At 49.0% G+C, this 18,418-nt stretch overlaps 1 protein-coding gene across 2 annotated transcripts; it reads right to left on the bottom strand.

Annotated features, from left to right (window-relative positions):
• Nucleotides 1–2,783: 2,783 nt before the first annotated feature.
• DNPEP (aspartyl aminopeptidase) lies at nucleotides 2,784–12,768 on the bottom strand. Of its 2 annotated transcripts, none has more exons than XM_060106162.1 (15): nucleotides 12,715–12,768; nucleotides 12,026–12,119; nucleotides 11,851–11,939; nucleotides 11,641–11,754; nucleotides 11,332–11,457; nucleotides 10,983–11,113; nucleotides 10,612–10,687; nucleotides 10,392–10,499; nucleotides 9,572–9,649; nucleotides 8,505–8,588; nucleotides 7,334–7,494; nucleotides 6,893–6,932; nucleotides 6,666–6,767; nucleotides 3,288–3,455; nucleotides 2,784–2,923 (listed from the first exon to the last, which is right to left on the bottom strand). In XM_060106162.1, exons 2-15 carry the CDS (start codon nucleotides 12,111–12,113, stop codon nucleotides 2,873–2,875), a joined length of 1,416 nt encoding a protein of 471 aa, XP_059962145.1. In that variant the 5' UTR covers nucleotides 12,114–12,119; nucleotides 12,715–12,768; the 3' UTR covers nucleotides 2,784–2,872. The 2 variants fall into 2 exon arrangements, with proteins under 2 accessions (XP_059962145.1, XP_059962146.1); XM_060106163.1 differs by lacking the exon at nucleotides 12,715–12,768 and adding an exon at nucleotides 12,577–12,688.
• Nucleotides 12,769–18,418: the final 5,650 nt, after the last annotated feature.

The raw sequence follows: 18,418 nt of genomic DNA, 5'->3' as shown, positions 1-18,418 counted from the left end.
GCTAGTGGGAAGCAGCCACATAGCCCAGGGAGATCAGCTCAGTGCTTTGTGACCACCTAGAGGGGTGGGATAGGGAGGGTGGGAGGGAGACGCAAGAGGGAGGAGATATGGGGATATATGTATATGCATAGCTGATTCACTTTGTTATAAATCAGAAACTAACACATCATTGTAAAGGAATTATACTCCAATAAAGATGAAAAAAATGGGGAAATAATCTGAATGAACATATCTTCAAAGAAAATATTGAAATGGCTAATATGCACATGAACAGATGTTAATACCATTGACCATCAGGAAAATGCAAATCAAATCCGTGATGAGATACCACTTCACACCCAGTAGGGTGGCAAGAAGCAAAAAGAAAGATAATAACAAGTGCCAGTGAGGAACCTTTATACACTGCTGGTGGGAATGTAAAAGGGTGCAGCTGCTGTGGAAAACAGTCTGGTACTTCATCAAAAGGTTAAACACAGAGTTACCATATAACCCAGCAATTCCACTCTTAAGTATACACACAAGAGAAATGAAAACCTATGTCCACACAAAAACCTCTACATGAATGTTGACAGCAGCATTATTCATTATTCAGTGGAAACAACCCAAATGTCCATCAACTGATGAATGGGTAAATAAAATGTGGTATACCCACATGACGGAGTATTATTCATTAATAAAAAGAAACGAACTTCTGACACATGCCACAACATGGATGAACCTTGAAAACATGCTGAGTGAAAAAAGCCAATCACAACAGACTGCATATTGTGTGATTCCGTTTACATGAACTGTCCAGAATAAGCAAATCCAAAGAGATAGAGAGTAAATTGGTAGTTGCCTAGGGCTGGGGGATGGGGGGTTAGAGGAAGGAATAGGTAGTAACCACTAGAGGTTATGGGTTTCTTTGGGAGGTATGATGAAAATGTTACAAAATTGATTGTAGGGATGGTCGCACAAGCCCATGAATATAACTAAACACTATTTTAAATGGGTGAATTATATCACAATAAAGTTGTATTAACAAGTCACCAGGGTTTCCCTGGTGGCGCAGTGGTTGAGAGTCCACCTGCCGATGCGGGGGGACACAGGTTCATGCCCCGGTCCGGGAAGATCCCACATGTCGCGGAGTGGCTGGGCCCGTGAGCCATGGCCGCTGAGCCTGCACGTCCAGAGCCCGTGCTCCGCAACAGGAGAGGCCACAACAGTGAGAGGCCCGCGTACCGCAAATTAAAAAAAAAAAAAAGTTCAAACATACAAAAAATTCGAAAAAAAATAGTACAATGAACACCCAGTCTCTCCACCTAGTCAATACTTTTTGACCTATTTTATCAACTCATTTTACTATTTTATACCACACACAAATATATACATAATGTGGTTTTGCTGAACCATTTGAAGCGAAGTTGCAGAATAGACCGATCACTTTTTATTATCCTATTTCCCTCACTCAATTATTTTGAAGCTATATTCATTTCCTAGGGCTGCTGTAACAAAGTATCACAAACTGGTTGACTTAACACAACAGAATTTGTTCTATTTCTGGAGACTTAGGAGTCTGAAATCCTGGTGTTGGCAGGGCCATGTTCCCTCTGAAACCTGTTGGGGAATCCTTCCTTGCCTCTTCCTAGCTTCGTGTGGTTTGCTGTCAATGTTTGACAGTCCTTGACTTGTATATGCAATACCCTGATCCTCCATTTTCACATGGCACTGTCCCTGTGTCTCCATATCTTCTTCGCTCTATGCATGTCTGACTCTGTGACCAAATTTCCCCTTTTCATAAGGACACAGTCCTGTTGGATGAGGGTCCACTAAAACGGCCTCATCTTAACTTGATCATCGGCAAAGACCCTATTTCCAAATAACATCACATTGACAGGTACTGTGGGTTAGGATTTCAATAGCTTTTGGGGGACACAATTCAACTCCTAGTAGAAGCTGTAGACTCAAATTCTTTTAGTGGCTTTCTTAAAAAATACAGTATATATTCTTGACTTCAAAGGACAGTATTAATTGATTCCTTCACTCTCTTCCTGGACATTACAAGAAACTTAGCACTTTAACCAGTTTCTCTCTCCTGAGTTTGTGCTATTTTGGTCACACAGTTGAATCATATATATTTTAAATCCCACAAGCAATATTCTTGTTTTATGTATCATATTGTTTTTAAAAACTTAAATGGTCATATTTATATAAAAATTAATTTTTGTATTGGTATCCGAAAATTTGGAAAGACACCAGTTAGCACAATTATTTTGATAGAATAGTTTATAAGCAGACATTGACTTTTCCTATTTTGATTTTTTTCAGTGATAATTGTTTCTTGGTAATTGTTAACAATTAAGTAACACCAGTGGCTGCTAAGTGAAGTGGATGATGCAGGGCGATGCTGAAGCCCAGACTGTGTCCTTCTTTTGGCAGTGCCTGGGAAAGATGGGGAGGGACTGGGGGAGGGAAACAGCCTGGGCTGCCCAGGGCGGCTCTGGGGGCATCTAACACTGAGCACCCAGACTTCAGAGGGCTGAGCTGGGCTCTGAACTACTCTGGGATGGGAAGGACCGGGGATGGCAGAAGAAGTGACCTTTCCATAGTGAACCTACCACCTCCACCCACTCAGGCATGAGCTTAAAAAAGAGAAAAGAGATTTGAAATCAGGCCTCCATCAGCTCCCAGGATTTGCAGCCTCCTCTACCTGTACCCCAACTTCCCCGTCTTCTCTGGTTCCAGAGGTTTAAGCCGGCTGAACGCCCACGCCTCCAATCTCCAAAGAAGCACAACAGAATGAGTTTGAGTGAAAAATCCACTTTAATAATCCAGCTTCAGCTCAGCGGAGAACTTCCCCTCTCAAGTGCAAGAGAAGTCTTTCCAAGAGGCCTCAATCCACTAGGAGGTTACGGCTCAGAGAAGGGAAAAGCTCAAAGAAGCCCTAAAATAGTAGGCAACATGGAATTTGAGATTAGTGGAGACCAGATGGGGGTGCCCCACTGCTCACCATCCACCAACATGGCTAGAGAGGAAGGCATAGTTGCCTCACGCACACTTGACAACTGCCCCAGGCTTCCCATCCCTGATCCCCTCTCTGACAGTTCATTATCCTCTGGGGGCTGATCAGGGCCCCTGTGCCTTGAGAAGAATGGGGACCCTTCCTTTCCTACGGGGTAGCACCAAGACAACCAGCCCCATGGCGTAGGCCAGCCACTTAGTGACGGTGATGTTGCCCCAGCAACCAATCCAGGCACTAGATGGGGAAGGAGCCCAGTTGCCACGGTGACGGGTGGGGTGGGAGTCACCTTGAAGAGAGTGAGGGTCTGGAGTACTCCTGTGGTGCAGGCTGTCTCCCGGATGGAGTGCATGGCCAGTTGGGGGCTGCCTAAATCCAGCACCCGCAGCCCCAGCCGAGAAGCCAAGATAGGTCCAATGGTGGTCCCGCAGGGAGAGTCATTCCGGACCATGAGATCCTGGGGAGAGGAGGAGAGGTTCATGAGCAACGTGAGGTGTGTGTTTATTAAGGCCCAGAAGGAAGTCACCTTAGAACTGCAGGGCTGAAAGGGGTCTGCTACATCGTCCACTTCGACCTCCTCGGAGGGTGAATGTGACCAGCATAAAATCACAAAGCCGACACTAAATGGCAGGCCCAAAGGACAGTAGATTCTGAACTGGTCCCATTCTCTGCATCTGCATTACCACCACCCTAGTCCAGCTACCATCATATTGCCTCCCATGTAATCCATTCCCCACATGGTGGGCAGAGGGATTTTAAAAATATGTGTATCCTTTATGTCACCTTAACATGCACCCCTCCCTACCCACACACAAAGAAAAATCACTCAATAATCTTAGTGGTTTAAAAAATATGGCTATTGGCATTTTTAAACTATTTTATTTGTATTCTGGTAAAAAAGTAAATAAGAAAATCACAATATGATGTTAGACATCAAGATTTTCCCCATAAGGGAAAAGAGAATTACAAACCAAATAAAGTAAGTAATAACTATTCTTTCTTAAAAAATGAGGGGCTTCCCTGGTGGTGCAGTGGTTGAGAATCTGCCTGCTAATGCAGGGTACACGGGTTCGAGCCCTGGGCTGGGAAGATTCCACATGCCACGGAGCAACTAGGCCCGTGAGCCACAACTACTGAGCCTGCGTGTCTGGAGCCTGTGCTCCGCAACAAGAGAGGCTGCGATAGTGAGAGGCCCGCACACTGCAATGAAGAGTGGCCCCCGCTTGCCACAACTAGAGAAAGCCCTCGCACAGAAACGAAGACCCAACACAGCCAAAAATAAATAAATTAATTTAAAAAATGAGAATCACAGTATTAACTCATGTTTTTTTAAAATACATATATTTTTTCCTAGCCATGTCCATAGAAATGGCTCCAAAGTATTTCCCCACCCCCAATAACAATGAACACTCATGATGCCAGACTTCGGTCTCTAACATCAGTATCCATCAAAAGCTACCAAGTCTGGGGAGAGAAATGAACAAGATGAGCCTGCAATTTCTTATTGTGCCAAAAAGCAAGACAACTTTCCAGAGTCAGGACAAAGGCCACAGGAGTTATGTTGAAAGGGCTCCCACTGGTCAAAGTCATGACAATTTGAGCGTGAAATAACATGATTACAGTGGACCAGGTTCACACTGAACGAACGAAACTGAACCAATGAAAATCTATGATTCTACATAATGATCATCAAAAAAGGAAAAGAAAAAAAAATCCTCGTATTTGCCAGCATTTGCGGCAGCCATTAAAACACCTCACCTTGAAAAGTGGTTATTTAAGGGAAAGAATAACATTTGTCCTGTCTTTCCAGGAGGAACCATACTTCACAATAACCAAATGGCCCTCTTGATGGGGGAAAGTTCTACTTCACAGAAGAATGACAGCTAATAAACGTAAAAGGGATAAAAGAATGGGGGGGCATTTTTCAGTAAACTCTAATGAAATTATGGATTTAGGCAAAGATTATCAACTGGTTTTAAAACCAGACACCTTTCTGGTTGATGGGGAACTCATCACTTGTACAGGTTTACTATCCAATCAAAAGAGGAAAACCTCCAGATGGTGGAGAGATTTTGAGGGCACCCCCCCCCAAATCCGGTGATCAATCTTATTATCACTAAGAGTGAATCACCCAGATAATATGTGGATGACACAACATGAAGAACACACCAGTCACGATGTCTTCTGGCCAAAAATGTTTAACTTGAATCCACCGACCCTTTAGATATGAATTCTAGATTATAGGAGATACAGGGGCTAGAGGCACAAGCTCAGTGACGCCAAGAGGAAGCAAATCCAGGAAGGAAATTATAAGGGATGACCAGCCTGGTTTCTTCAACAAGTCAATGTTATTTAAAGAAAAAGAAAAAAAGAAAAAGGAGGCGGTGCAGCTGTGCTAGATTAGCAACCAGATATAACTTGTGGTCCTGAACTGGAAACTAAAGTGGGACAAACAACTGTAAAGAATGTTTTGGGGAAAACTGGGGAGAATTGAAAATGATCTGTACATTAAATGAGATATATATTTACTGAAACAAAAATTCACTGAAATGGAAAGGTGGAGAATACTGAGTGAAAAAATAAAGCAAAAGATATATCTAAAATGATTTCATTTTTTAAAAAATGTGTGTTAAGTATATACATAGAAAAAAAATCTGGAAGAGTATACACAGATCTCTGGGGATTGTTTGATTTTCTCATTTCCATTTATATTTTCTAAAGTATACATGTCCTGCTTCTGCTGTAAGCCATTAAAGAAAAATCCCTTAACATCTTCCTACGGCCTCAGAAGAAAATCTAAACACCCTTCCACAGCCTAGGAGGCCCTGCATGACTGGCCTGGGCAGGCTTCTCCCCCGTCTCCCTGCTGCTCTCACCCTGGCTCCACCACCCTGGCTCTGGCTCCTCCTCGTAGACCAAGCTCACTCCTGGGCCCCTGGGAGCTTCTGCCCTTGTTCCCGCTGGCAGGGATGCTACTCGCTCCTAGCTGCCTTGTTCTCAATACTTAGGTCTCAGCTCAAGTGTCACCTCCTCAGAGAGGCCTTCCTGAGAATGGAACAACTCAGCTCTACGAGGGGGGCGTGGCCCTGTGCAGCAGAGAGAGCCCCAGGCTGGGAATCATTGCAGGGTCCTAGTCCTGACTCACCAGGACCCGCCTGCTACATGCGTCACTGGACCACCTGAGCCCCAATCCCTGATACATGTGTTATCCTAACATGTGTATTATAGATTGCTTATCTCCCTCTCTCGTTCTCTTCGACTAGGTGTGCCACTGACGATGAGGTCCAAGTTTCTCGGCCCTGAACTTCTCTAATGGAAGCCGCCACGGTGTGTAAGAGAGACGCAGAGGAGCTGGGGGTGCTGGGTAGGGAAAAGGCAGGACTAACCCACTACGTGCCATGAGCGCACTGTACCTTGAATTCCATTTTACAGGTGTGGAAACTGGAAATCAAGGCGTATTAGGAGATGAGCCCAAGGTCACAGGCCAGCACCACGGCAGAACCAGCACCGATCCCAGCTCTGCCTATATCCAAACCCCAACGCTCCTCACTCTACTGGGACACCCCCCCACTAAAGACTACCTACAAGGCTTCCCTCATTGGGGAGCCATCTGCTTATGCCCCCCCACTCCCTCCATCACCCCTTCCCAGGTAGGGCCCACCCTCACCTGCAGGGGCACCCCGACATTCCTGGCCACCTCTCGGATCAGGGCCTCTGAAACCGCATTTGAGGCGTAGCGTTGCTTGCTGTTCACCTTGATCACAGGGCCCTGGGGAGAGCAAAACCAGGAGTCAAGAGTGAGGCAGCGACGGATGAGAGGCCCGGAGGGAACAAGATGAGGGCCCGGAACCAGCCAGGCCTCCAAGTCCCCAAGGAGAAGCAGGAGCTCCTCACCTTGTGGAATAAGGGCCGGTGGTTCTCCTCATGCTTGTCCCTGTAAGAGACAGAGAAGGGACGGGGATGGCAAACAGGAGCTGCGCCTGTCAACATCCACCACTCTCCCACAGCAGACATCACTAATGGATCACAGCATTCTTTCCCACCCAGCCCGGCAGGACCTGAGAATCACGCTAAACACAGTGCTCCAGGCAGCCTCCAGCTACAGATGGAGATAGATTTGCAGATAGAACCTATCTGGATTGGTTAGGCACCCATGACTTTGACCCAGCTGAGCCTTGGAGCAGTCAAAATGAAGTCCCCTCTGAACCTCCTGGCAGAATGAGGAGGAAGGGGAAGGGGAGAGGCCGAGGCCCAGGCCCAGGGCTGAGCCCGAAGGCAGGTCACGCTCGGGTCTCCGGCTGTGTGAGGACTGCGTGCCTGGCACGGGAGACTCACAGGTAGTTGGGGTGCACAGCGTGGGCCATGTCTGCGCTGATCATGTAGGACTTGGGGATGGCTTCCTCAAAGGCCGTCAGGCACTGGGGTGAGGCCGAGATCCGCCGCAGCACCAGCTCCGTCAGCAGTGACTGTGCACCCTGTGCGCTCTCCGACCCCACCTGGTGATAGCAGAGGCCTGGCTCTAGGGGTCCGGGCTCGGGGGCTGGAGCTGGAGGCCAGGCAGAGGGGCCCACTACCCAGACTGGCCCAGGACCCCACTGAGTCAGTGGGTGGGGAATGTGGGCTGTTATCAGCAACTTCCCAACCCTGTGCCACCAAAAAGCTGATGGTGAGCTGGGGCCAAACTGATCCTCGGCCATCTCCGGGGCTGAAATAGCACCTTCCAGTCTACTTCCCTTCTTGGCTCCCTTCCTTCTCCCCTGACCCTCACATGTGGGGCTCAGCACAGGTGCCCCACCGAACCGGTCAATCTTCTTTCATGCATGTGACAGGGGCTGCTAACTGTCCATGATCCTTTCTATAACAGAACACCCGAGTTGTAGCTGAGCATTAGACCGCCCAGCTAGAGATGACATTCCCAGCTTCCCTTGTAGCTAAACGTGGCTATGCCAAGTTCCAGGGAATGCAGGCAGTGATGAATGCCACCTGTGGGTCATGCCCTTAAAAGGATGGGTGGACACTGCCCCTTTGACCTTTTCTTCCTTCCTCAGTACAGACACGGTAGCAGAAGCTGGACAGCCGCCCTGGACCCTGAGATGGACACCATGTGTTTGGGGTGTCCTGAACTGCTAACTCTGACCTGTGCGGTTACCTGGAGAGAACTGTGCAGCTATGCAGCCTCTTCCACGGCGTCTAAGCCTGCGCCCTAACCCAAGCACACAAGGAGAGGACCCAGCCTGGGCTGAGTCCTGGGGCCACCAGGGTGAAAGGGCAGGGTCCCTGTCCTCGAGTAGCTCACCACACGGCACACAGAGAGACGTGGGAGGTGTGGTCACGCTAAGAGCAGATACGTGCTGATCCAGAGGGGACAGCGAGCGCTGAGGAAGTACAGGCAGCGTCCCACCTGTCTTTGCAGCCTCCAGAATAGCCCTGGCTCGCCGTGGCTGCTGGACACAGCTGGCTACAGAAGACTCCCCAGAGGAGACCCTCCCCAGACCCCTTCACGTACCTCTTCGTTGTCGTACAGGGCAATCATGCGCACGTGGGGATCCGCGGCCAGGGAGGCAGGGGCTGTGCAGGAATCGATCAAGGCCTAGTTTGGGGAGAGAACCAGAGAATCATCCTCCCCGCTCCTCCTTCCATAACTCAGCCCACCAGCACCTCGGGGGTTCACACTCGCCCGCCTGCTTCCCACCGTCATGGCTGGAGTGAAGCGGGCTCAGGCTGTCACTGGCCTGCATCTCACAGGGCGCTGCCTGGTGAGAAGACATGCAGGGCCCTTTACAATGGGATGGAGAAACCCCTCTTTGAGTGTTCTCCCACACACAAAGGCAGGAGGATGTGTAAGACAGAGGGGAAGGGCTGAGAATCCTGGAAAGTCAGAAGGACCACACAGATCGCGTAAACTAATTGGCCTCAGTGAAGAGACTGAGGTCAAAGGGGAGTCTGTGACTCCGTCAAGGTGACATGACTGGCTGGCTGGCTGCATAAGTGGATATGGGTCCCACGCCTGGTTCTGGTCTCAATTACAGCCCAAAGTGTTTCTCCAGGAACAGGATGGGGCACAAAGGAGAACATGAATAGGACAGAGGGAGGAACAGGGATGAGGCGTGAGAAAGCGAGGGAAGTAACCAGGGTAGAAAGATGGTAGGGAAGATCAAGGTGCCCAGGAGGAAGAGAGACCACACCACTGAGATCCCAAGGCTCAAAGACGGCTGGATGGGCTTCAGCCAGGGCTTGGCTGGGAAGGTGAGCAGGGAGCAGAGACAGAGGATGATATGGCCGTAGGGGATTCGAGAGCCTTTCCTATGAGGCAGAGGTTAACTTAAAGGAGAAGCAACAGGAGCAGAGTTAGGACAAGACACCGTGATGCCCTAAACAACCTCTCAGCCTTCCCCCTACCTCAGCCCCTGGCCCCAGCCCGGTGCAAGGAGGGGACCAAGAGGAGCAATGCTGACGCTGCAGCGTTTAGGCCCCTCTCCATGGTCCACCCTGCACCAGGGGCCTTCTTATGACCCATAGAGCATGAGGCGGTCCCCCCGCCCCAGTGCTCCTGGGGGTGCCCCGGCTCCTCACCTGCAGGGCACAGAAGCAGCTGTGCAGATTATCCAGCCGAGGGGCAAAGATGAACTCCTCATAGGCACCACCCAGGACCTAGAAAGACAGGACAGTCATCCCGACCTTCATCCCCGCCCCCAGACTCACCCTCTTCTCCCAGCCCCAAAGGGCCTGTGCTTGAGCGAGTCTCCCTGGTTCCTTGTGCAACCTCTCCCAGCCCCTGGCCTAGAGCAAGCGTTAGGAGCCGCTGTGCAGAGCTGAGCAGAGAATGGAGAAGCGACGGGCTGGAGCTGAGGGATGGGAGGGTGGAGGCCCGTAGTTCGTGACCAGTTCCTGTGGGACAGGAAAAGGGAGGGACTGAACAAGAAAAGAAGAAGGAAAACGAAGGAAATAAACAGAGGAGACCAGATAAGAAACAGAAACAGCGCATGTTCAAACAAGGCCGAGCGTCCAAAGACACAGCAATGTCCTACTGTCGGCAACTGGGAGAGACACAGGGACAGGCTCCAGGAAGAGGAGGGCCACATCCAGGCCTCTTGTCCTTAGAGGTTTGGAGCCAGCACAGGTCAAAGTGGACAGGGACCCCTGTAGCAGAAACTCCTGGGGAATCTGTGGAAAGCTGATGCCCAAACCTCACCCTACACAGTCAAGCAGGCAAGTCTGAAGTGGGAAACCTGCCCTTTTTGAGACCCACTGCCCTGGAAGCAGAGCGGGGTGGTGTCTACTGGGAAAACAGGGGTGAGAGTAACTGGGGGCCTGGCAGAGGTGACGAGCGCTTGAGGGGACATGCTGGGATCCCAGCGGTCCCCACCCACGAGTTCCTGCAGCTGCTCCTCACCGCAGGCTGAGTGTCCGCAAGACACAGCTCCATCTCCAAGATGTCCTCGGAGCTCAGCCCCAGATGGGCACAGAGGAGGGACATGAGCACTGAGTGGTGCCGGTCATCCTGCAGGGCAGAAGGATGCTGGGAGGAGGGTCCGCTCCTCCCTCTCTCCCCTTCTCAGAGGACCAGCCTCCTCCCCCCTGCTCACCCCTTCCCATGAGCAGGAGGCTCTTACTACAGCACTGAGAGGGCCTGGCTCAGGAGTCCCCTTCTCCAGCTCCTCCTGGACTGCTGTAGCAAGAATGGGAACCCTGTGGGGAGACACGTGAGGTGGTGTGTGTGGGGAGGACCGGAGGACACAGCAGGGCGCGACACCCCGGGGCTCAGGCATCCCCTGATGGGGAACTGTCTTGGTCCTTCAACTCCCAGCTCGCTCCCCACATGGCAGAGCTGTGAGGGCCCTTGGACATCAGCTGGGTCCCAAGAGTAGAGCCTGACAGTGGCCACCGTTAGGGAGTGGTCTCCCAGGTCCCAGCGGGGCCCCTTCCATCACCTGGTGCCACACCCTACCCCTCCCAGTCACCACAGCCTCCACTCCAGTCTCACAAGTGCATCTCCAGGTTGGGCCCAAAGTTCTCATTGACATTTCGCTGCAGATGGATGGCCAGGTGCGGGATGCGAAGAATGGGCTGGTCCACGTGCACCAGCCGCTGCTCCAGCCGGCCTGAGGTAGGGCACTGTGGCCAAACACGTGGGTCAGCCCAGGGTGCCCTCCCCCAACTGCGGTTGGTTAAATCCCCTACTTCACCCAGACTAACCAAGGTGGTCCTCTGACCTGGACTGCCCCCCACCCCCCTTCCCCGGGGTGCTCTCCACAGGTTCCCTGGAGGAAAGTGACAGTCAATCTTCAGGCAGCTGAAGCTGAGAGCCTCCCAGATCCAACCCCAGTCCCCACCTTGACAATGACACGTCCAGCCACGGTCAGGTCACGGTCAAACCAGGTGCTCCAGATTCCACCACCATAGGTCTCCACACCAACCTGCTGGAAGCCCACCTGGCTGCGGCGAGACCGCCGTTTCACCTGGGTGGGACGATGGGGAATAAGAATTCAGCGAAGGCCACCTGACGCGACTGGAGATGGGACAGACAGTTGACAAGCTAAGTGACAGAGAAGGGCCCCAAGTGTGGAGGAAGTGGGTGACAAGTCTTCCTCCCTGCTCACCCCCTGATGCCTCCCCTCCCCAGCACAGCCCCAGTTCCTTACCCGAAGGCAGGGGCTGTCCGTGTGGGCCCCAATGAGGCTGAAACCGTTGCCAGGAACATACTGGCCACCCACAGCAAATGCGATGATGGTAGAGGAGTTCCTGGTCAGGAAGTACTGGGGTGGCGGTTTTGAGTTGGATTAGCCAGCTAGCTGGCGCAGGGCTTCGAGCCCCAGCCTAGGTTCCTTCCCTCTCCCACCCCACCCTAGTACCTTGCTCTCGGGCTTGATATCCCAGCTCTCCGTCTCCTTGAGTTCATGGAAGCCAGCCTGGAGGAGGCGGTTGCGGCACTCGGCCACAGCTGTAGGGAAAGAACCCTCTCACAGCGATGGAAGCCGGTAGGAGGCACACCGGCCCCCACCCGCCTCGTCTGCCCTGGTCACTCACCGTGGAAAGGAGAGGGGCTCCGGTTCACGAACTTGAGGAGTTCCCGGGCCGCTGCTTGCACCGCCTCCTTGCGGGCCCTGCCGCTCATGGCCACCTAGTGGAGGGGGCGCTCAGATTCCTACGAGGTCTAGGACCCCTGATCTATCTAAGCTTCGGGAACTCTCCCAGCCAATCCCCACGAAGTGACCGCTCCAAGGCTCACACCTCTGCTTCCGCCCCTTTCCCCACCGAGGGACGCAGATACCGGGCCTCCAGCCAACCAACCAACCCCCAAAGTACCACAACCCGCGCTGCGCTCCCCGCCCAGCTCGTCCCAGACGGCGCGCCCCCGAATCCGAGCTTTAGCCCAGCCCCCCAAGTCCCGCCCCAAGTGCCCGACCAGCTGGAAATCCCGGTCAGTTCCCAAACTCCGAGCTCGCAATCGGGCCCCTAACTCTGGGCCGGCCTGTACCAAGCGCGCGATCCTGGAACCAAAGCCCTGTTCTTTAGGGAACACCCCACCTCGGTGTCTCGCAAGCCACCCTTTAACAACCCCAGGAAGGTAAGGTCACCCGGGGTCGGACTTTCGGTTTCGTTTAGCGTCGGGCGGAACCCCCACGTCAGCAAGCGCGCTTCTGAGCTTGGGCCCAAGCGGGTGCCTGGCCGGGTGTGCGGTCGAAGTTCGTGCGGGGCGAGCGGTGGCCACCTACCTGCACGGCCTTACGCGTGGGCCTGAGTCCGCTCGCACGGCCCGCCCCCACTCCCGCCGCCCTCCCCGTCCTGCCCCGCCCCGCCCCGCCCCCGCCGATCGCCCCGCCCGCCCCGCCCCCTCCACGGTGGTAGCGGGCGCCCTCTGCCGACCTGGAGGTGCTAGGACAGCCGGGAACCGCCAGCCCCCGCCCCTCCCCCGGGTCAGGGAGTCCAGGTAAAAACGTCCCTGCTAGCTCACCTGGGCCGACGGGTGCTGTACAAAGTGCTCTCTCTCTCCACAGGCGCACTGGTGATAATAAAAGCAACGTGGCTAATGTTCATGGAGGGTTCACAATAAGTTTTAGCTTTATGATAAAGCTTAATGTGCTAGCTTGTTTAATCTTCACCACTGCCCTATCAACTTTATATCTTTACTGTCCCCATTTTATACGTGACCAAACCGAAATACAGAGACGAGTAACCTGTCCAAGGTGGTAAGTGGCAGAGGTGGGGTTTGGACTCAATTAATTTAATTCCCGGGGCCTGGAATAACCCACTTTCAGACCTTTACTGGGCTTTTTTCTTGGTAAATGTTACGTTACACGGGAGGTCCCTAAGCAACAGAGAAATTAATGACTTGTCCAAGATCACATAGCTGTTTGGATACATCTGGAATTTGACTCTGACATCTGTACTCTTTGCCCTTCTTAAAACGACAGAAAAAGACAAACTCCATATGTTCTTGGAGGCAATTCCCATATTCCTGTGGCAAGAGTGGTAAGTAGCAATTTAAAAAACCCAGGCAGGGACTTTCCTGGTGGCGCAGTGGTTAAGAATCCACCTGCCAATGCAGGGGACATGGGGTTGGGCCCTGGTCTGGGAAGATCCCACATGCCACGGAGCAACTAAGCCCCTGTGCCACAACTACTGAGCCCGCGCGCTACAACTACTGAAGCCTGCACGCAGCAATGAAGACCCCACACAGCCAAAAATAAATTAATGAATAAATAAATTTAAAATAAATAAATAAATAAAACCCCAGACACACACCAGTCAGAAAGGCCATCATCAAAAAATCTACAAACGATAAATGCTGGAGAGGGTGTGGAGAAAAGGGAACCCTCCTACACTGTTGGTGGGAATGTAAACTGGTACAGCCACTATGGAAAACAGCATGGAGGTTCCTTAAAAAAACTAAAAATGGAGCTACCATATGATCCAGCAATCCCACTCCTGGGCATATATCCGGAGAAAACCATAATGCGAAAAGATACATGCACCCCAGTGTTCATCGCAGCACTATTTACAACAGCCATGACATAGAAGCAACCTAAATGACCATCGATGGAGGAATGGATAAAGAAGATGTGGCACATATATACAATGGAATATTACTCCGCCATAAAAAGAACCAAATAATGCCACTTGCAGTGACATGGATGGACCTAGAAATTGTCATACTGAATGCAGTAAGTCAGACAGAGAAAGACAAATATATGATACCACTTTTATGTGGAATTCAAAAAAGTGGTAAAAATGAACTTATTTACAAAGCAGAAATAGAGTCACAGGTGTAGAAAACAAACTTATGGTTACCAAGGGGGAAGGGGGGAGGGACAAATTGGGAGATTGGGATTGATTTATACTCACTACTGTATATAAAATAGGTACCTAAGCAGGACCTACTGTTTAACACAGGGAACTCTACTCAATACTCTGTAATGACCTATATGGGAAAAGAATCTAAAAAAGAGTGGATATATGTATATGTATAACTGATTCACTTTGCTGTACAGAAGAAACTAAGACAACATTGTAAATCAACTATCCTCTACTAAAAATTAGCTAAAAAAAAACAAAACAAAAAAACCCAGGCCCCTGCCTAGCCATCGATTCTGATCAGGACTTTGGTGGCCCCTAGGTTCAAAACAGGGACCAACTACCAGGGTTGTTACCAACATTCCAGGGATTACAGGTCGATGGAGCAATCTGCCGTTTATGTACTGGAGCAGGAATGTCAGGGGAGTGGGGAGTAGTTCGAAAGATCCTGCAGCCCTCAATTCAAAGGATAGGTATTGCAATGGAGTATTCAGGAATATACACACTAGGTGATGGGTTAAATTCATGGCATTCCCTAACCATTCACTGCAATGCCATTACGTATAAAGTTTCACTGCTGAGTGGAACGTGGAGGGAACATTCTTGTTCTCTGAGGAGCCAGAGGCTGGCTGCCGGGGAAGGGACACACTCAAGGACAGTGACAAGAGCTGAAACAGGGATACAAACAGGGGTAAGGGAGAGGGACTTAAAAATCTTTAACATTCGGATCACAAAAAGTACATGTTCACAGCATCGCCAATCAACTATATTTCAATAAAAAAAGTGAAAATAAAACTTAATTCAAATAAAAATAAAAGTGCATTGTCTGATAGTTTAAAAAAAGAGTATATGTTAATGTGAGCAATTCAAATATCAACAAAATGCAAAACTTAGGAAGTGAAACTAAATGTTTGAAAAATGGAACATCCAGTCAATAAAAACAAAACCAGGAATTCCCTGACGTTCTAGTGGTTAGGACTCCGCGCTTTCACTGCCAAGGGGGCAGGTTCAAGCGTGCCAAAACAAAAACAAAACAAACAGAAAAAACCCAAATCCTCTTAAGAAACCAGAAATCTACAGCAGACATTAGTAGGGAAATATGGAAGTGTCCCTGTTCAAATCAGAAGCAAGGTACTGATGAGCTATTATCACTGGTAGTCAGTGTGGACCTGCAGTCAGAGCCGGTGTCACAAAACAAACAATTATATATAGAAAAGCACAGTCTGTCACTATTTGTAGATTATTTGATTAGCAAGAAAATAAACAGACAAGCTGTTAGAACTGGAAGAAGGGGTGGCCTGATTGGAAACATCATCGGCTTTCCCGTACAGTAATCAACCAGAAAATATAATAGTAAAAAGGTCTTATTTACAAGAACAAGAAATACTATTAAATTCCTAGGAATGAGCACATGCATGACCCAATCTCACTGTAACCAGGGAAATGCAAGTTAAAAATGAGATACCATTTTTGATTTGTCAGATTAGCAAAAATGAGGGCTTCCCTGGTGGCGCAGTGGTTGAGAGTCTGCCTGCTGATGCAGGGGACGCAGGTTCGTGCCTCGGTCCGGGAGGATCCCACAGGCCGCGGAGCGGCTGGGCTCGTGAGCCATGGCCGCTGAGCCTGTGCGTCCGGAGCCTGTGCTCCGCAACGGGAGAGGCCACAACAGTGAGAGGCCCGCGTACCGCAAAAAAAAAAAAAAAAAAAAAAAGACAGATTAGCAAAAATGAAAAAGATTGGTAATATCAAATGTCAGAGAAGGCTTGGAGTAATGGAGTGTGCTTTTCTACCCAACTTCTGTGGTGTGAACACTAGCCGTGGCTGATTCTATGCTACCAAGGTGAACTGAATGTGGAGTTGGGAAGGAATGTGGAAAAGTACACCATTGTGTAGATTTCCACCAAACAGATGTAATAGACACAAATAACCTTAGGATCATAGATTTATAGTAAAATAATTAGGAAAGTGATGATTTTTGAGTATTTATTATCTCTCTTTGTAATATAATTTATTTAATTGTAAGTTTAAATAATTTCATTTTTAATGATTGCTGTGTTTCACAATAGGACCACAAAATTCCTGGAAATTTGACAATCAGTTCTTATGAGCTGGTCCAAGTCGGTTCTACCACACAACTTCACCCATACTCTACACCTTTGTTCCTCAAGCTGTGATTTGTTGACCTGGGAATTTTTCAGAGATTCGGAATCTCAAGGTTTACCCCAGACCTACCGAATCAGAATCTGCGTGTTAACAAGATCCCTAGAAGATCTGAATTCACATTAAAGTTTGAGACACAGTGTTTCAGAGTACCGTATGGCAGTAAAAAACAATGTGAGGTCAATCTTTACGTATTACCATAGGAAAAAGGGCCAAATTTATTGAGTGAAAAAGAAAGTAACTTCCAGAATAATATTTATAGGACAAGAGTATTTTGGTAAAACTCTCACAGTGAGCTAAATTCCTAGATTTTATATAAATATGTATGTAAATTCATGGAAACGGGTTTGGAAGGAGAGTGGGCATCTCTGGATAAGGAAATGGTGTTGGGTATGAAGTAAAGAGTCAAGGGGGGACCTCGGCTATCCAAAAAAAAGTCTCAGAATCATTCTTGCCCTCAGCCTCCAGAGAAAACCTTCCCTACCAGCCCTTAGTTGGTGTTTACAATGCTACCATTATTCATTTATCTTCTTGGTTTAACAACTATTAAAGTGCAAATGCCTGTGAGTTAACATAGCAGTAGGTTACACATTTCAGTGTGAGTTGATTTGATATGTGGGTCCTTTCTGATCCATCAGTTTATGAGAGAAGGTTCCTAAGTAGTAATTTGTCACATAATACATTTGGGATACAGAAGACCAAAACAAAGCTGTTAAGGAAGAGAAGGCATGTGGAGTGTGTGTGGGGTGTGTGTGTGTGTGTGTGTGTGTGTGTGTCCTGCCCTATCTGCTAAAATGGATGCAGTGAGGAGCTGAATCAGATGATCTTGATTTCCTGATGCCAAGACAGCCCTGGGTATCTCACTGCTGGTAGATATCTTGGTTGTTTCAATAAGTAAATAATTTGCTTCTGGGTAGAATGATAGGGTCTTGTATAACACGGTACAATTTGTTCTCTTACATTGTTGTTGGAAGGACACTTTAGTTTCCAACACGTGTCTTCTGCTCAAGTCCTGTTTTCCAAGTAAGACTCAGCTGAGTAAGAACTGCAAATCCCAGGATGCCTTGAGATGAGTAGCTCAGGCAATATTATAATTTTCAACCAATCATGTTCTAGGAGGGAGGTTTGAAAAGCATTTTATATAGTTACAAAGAATGAAGTGCTTCTACAGGTACAATTTCCAACATATATTACTAAGTGAAAAAACAAGGTGGTGCAGAATAGCTGTTACGGTATGCTGTCATTTGTGAGTATAAATACACAGATACACACATATTCTTATGTGTTTAATATATGTCAGGAGCCACAAAAAAATGGTAACTGACTCTGGAAAGGAGAAATGGGGTAGCTGAGGGCTGGGGAGGTGTATAGAAGAAACACTTCCTTTATCCTATAAAAAGGATTCCTATGAATCCTTTTGCACTTTTTGAATTTTTTTCCTATGTGTGTACATAGAAAAACTTTAAAAAACTAAATAAGTAAAAACAAAAAGTTTTGAAAACTAAAACTTTAAAAAGTAAACTAAAAAGTAACAGGTGGAAAGATGATCTTTAAATACTTTCTGTGACCATAATTTTTGTTTTCTTCTGTACCCTGATTGAGTTGGTAAGCATTTGTTGGTTAGCATTTAATCCTAAAGCCTTCAGTTTAAAAATACCTACTTAGGGGGTTCCCAGGAACTGAGATCCCACAAGCGTGCGGCATGGCCAAAAATAAAAAATAAAAAACCCCACTTAGGGCTTCCCTGGTGGCGCAGTGGTTGAGAGTCCGCCTGCCGATGCAGGGGACACGGGTTCGTGCCCCGGTTTGGGAAGATCCCACATGCCGCGGAGCGGCTGGGTCCGTGCGCCATGGCCGCTGAGCCTGCGCATCCGGAGTCTGTGCTCCGCAACGGGAGAGGCCACAGCAGTGAGAAGCCCGCCTACCACAAAAAAAAAAAAAAACCCCACTTAAAGCTGAATTATC

Source organism: Mesoplodon densirostris, chromosome 8 (genome assembly GCF_025265405.1).
Source record: "Mesoplodon densirostris isolate mMesDen1 chromosome 8, mMesDen1 primary haplotype, whole genome shotgun sequence".
NCBI classification, from domain to species: Eukaryota; Metazoa; Chordata; class Mammalia; order Artiodactyla; family Ziphiidae; genus Mesoplodon; species Mesoplodon densirostris.
The sequence above is the reverse complement of the archived record's forward strand: the minus strand, read 5'-3'. Positions and strand labels throughout refer to the sequence as shown.

Bases quoted from the DNA above. Each gene is read 5' to 3' on its own strand.
- DNPEP (XM_060106162.1), bottom strand. From the start codon at position 12,113: ATGAGCGGCAGGGCCCGCAAGGAGGCGGTGCAAGCAGCGGCCCGGGAA. The intron at 9,650-10,391 runs GTGAGGAGCAGC...CTGTCTTTCTAG, and splicing joins TTGCGGACACTCAGCCTGCG to GTCCTGGGTGGTGCCTATGA. The intron at 6,933-7,333 runs GTGAGTCTCCCG...TGTCTCTTACAG, and splicing joins GCTGTGCACCCCAACTACCT to GGACAAGCATGAGGAGAACC.